Source organism: Perca fluviatilis, chromosome 16, assembly GCF_010015445.1.
Source record: "Perca fluviatilis chromosome 16, GENO_Pfluv_1.0, whole genome shotgun sequence".
In the NCBI taxonomy this organism is placed as follows: Eukaryota; Metazoa; Chordata; class Actinopteri; order Perciformes; family Percidae; genus Perca; species Perca fluviatilis.
This window is the reverse complement of record NC_053127.1, coordinates 3,217,406-3,219,905: the sequence shown is the minus strand read 5'-3', so window position 1 is coordinate 3,219,905 and position 2,500 is coordinate 3,217,406. Positions and strand designations below refer to the sequence as shown.

General features: G+C 33.1%; 1 protein-coding gene across 1 annotated transcript in view; it reads left to right on the top strand.

Annotated features, from left to right (window-relative positions):
- Positions 1-2,500, top strand: part of LOC120544249 (probable dolichyl pyrophosphate Glc1Man9GlcNAc2 alpha-1,3-glucosyltransferase) — a 24,309-nt gene that overhangs the window by 13,377 nt on the left and 8,432 nt on the right. Inside the window, 1 exon segment of the mRNA XM_039777882.1 lies at positions 2,455-2,500. This exon segment is cut by the window's right edge and continues 77 nt beyond it. Within this exon segment, the coding sequence (XP_039633816.1) occupies positions 2,455-2,500 (46 nt within the window).

Below are 2,500 nucleotides of genomic sequence, written 5' to 3'. Positions count from 1 at the left end.
GGAATAGGTTGGAAAGAAGGTGGCTAAGAAGATGTAACACATAATTTATACTTTATGCTTCATAAATAGGCAAAACAGGCTGGGTCACTGTTGACCTGATGATATGGCCACATCCCTTTCTGCTCTGAGAGCTGTTGGACTTCCTTGACTTCTCTCCCCCAACATCGGCACAGAATTCATAGTTTTCATGTGACGTCACAGCACTACCAAGCACTCACAACATATATATATATTTATATATATATATATATATATATATATATATATATATATATATAAATAAATGTTGATTGATTGATTGATTGATTAATTGATTTACATTTTCATTCTGATGTCAGAGTTCTTCTGCCACCTGCTGGTCATCACTGAGTAAATTATCTGCCTAAAAGATATAAAAGTGATGCAAAAAAATGCATATTATTAACACGATTTACATGAAAAATGACTTATAAATGTACAAAATATAAAAATATAAATTAAATATTTAAACGTTTTCTAAAATATTAAAACTTTTTCTAAAATATTTTAAATTTTTTTTTCAATATTTAAACGTTTTCTAAAATATTTAAACTTTTTTCTTAAATATTTAAACTTTTTTCTAAAATATTTAAGCTTTTTCTAAAATATTTTTAAAAAATTCTAAAATATTTAAACATTTTTCTAAAATATTTAAACATTTTTCTAAAATATTTAAACATTTTTCTAAAATATTTAAACTTTTCTAAAGTATTAAAACTTTTTCTAAAATATTTAAACTCTTTTTGTTGTTTCAATTTTATAGCATTTAATAAAATTGTTTTTTATAAAAATACGTTGAAAAAAGTGACAAAAATGTCGGAAAAAGCTTCTGTGGGGGAAAAACACAAAAACATTTTTTTTAAAGTGACAAAAAAACTTTTTCTAAAATATTTAAACTTTTTTCTAAAATATATAATATTAAAACTTTTTTCTAAAATATATATTTAAACTTTTTTCTATAATATTTAAACTCATTTCTATGTATACTACTCACAGACAGTATCATGGAGAACACATCCTGAACTGTAATGAAGAATGACTCACATTTGTTATTGTATTAAAGTAACAACTCAGATTTCTATGTTTGAAACTGTGAATTCTGCTAGAAAGTTGTTCCGTTTATTTATTTATTTGTTTTTTTATGTCAGAGTTCTGCCACCTGCTGGTCATCACTGAGTACTACATGCATTCTGTGTCATAGAAATATATTATATTAGTTATATAAGTGAGTATTTTAAGATGCAAAAGTGGAGGAAGTAATACATCGAAAAATGTGACAAAAACAGGAAGTACTCAGATCTATTAAAGTACTAATAATACCATGTTCGGTTTCAACAGTCAGAGGTAAAATACATCTTTGACTTCTAGACAAATACAACATAACCCTCTGTGCCGTATTCAGCCAATACAGCAGCTACTTCAATATATGTCTTAAATACTTATTATGACCAATATTTAGTGTTTTACGTATTTATTTTATTAACCATGGCGTTGTTAATGAGGCTTTTATTCTGAAGGACGTTTTGGCCGGAAGTCTTATTTTATTAACATGGATGTTGTTAATGAGGCTTTTATTCTGAAGGAGGGTTTGGCCGGAAGTCGTCGCCTTATCGAAGCTTCGCCGATGCTGTCAAAGTCCGTTAGACAATCATTAAGCTAACAGAAAAACAGAAATATAAAGTGTATCCGTGATAGTAAACTGAACGCAGCTGCTTTAGAGAAGCTACTCGTCTGGGCTAAGAAACTGTACAGATTTAAAAGCTCCATTTCACGTTAAAGTCGACGTGAAGTTCCAAGCTAACGTCATGTTACCTGAAGCTAACCTGAGCTAACGGCATTAGCTCCTTTAATTGGTTGATAAACTGACAGTTAACGGTTGTTAAATGGCCGTTGAGCGGAGCCGTTGGTCGCGCCAGCCTGGAGAGCTGTAAAGGTGAGTGTTTTACGGTCATAACCTGACATATATAGTGTATATAAAGCCTTTAAAGATGGCTGTTAGCCGGGAAAACTGTGTGGAGAGACAGGTCCAGGGAGATGAACTGACGTTGTGTGTGTGTGTGTGTGTGTGTGTGTGTGTGTGTGTGTGTGTGTGTGTGTGTGTGTGTGTGTGTGTGTGTTCTGTCTGTCTGTCTGTCTGTCTGTCTGTCTGTCTGTCTGTGTGTGTATATTGTATTGTGTGTGTGTGTGTGTGTGTATTGTATGGTGTGTCTGTGTCTGTCTGGTGTGTGTGTGTGTGTGTGTGTGTGTATTATGTGTGTGTCTGTGTATTGTGTGTGTGTCTGTCTGTCTGTCTGTCTGTGTATTGTGTGTGTCTGTCTGTGTATTGTGTGTGTCTGTGTATTGTGTGTGTGTGTGTGTGTGTGTGTGTGTGTGTGTGTGTGTGTGTGTGTGTGTGTGTGTGTTTCCATCTGGGTGTACGTGTGTGTGTATTATGTGTGTTCCGCTCCCTCCAGGTGCTGTCTCGTCTCTTCCCCTTTAAGCG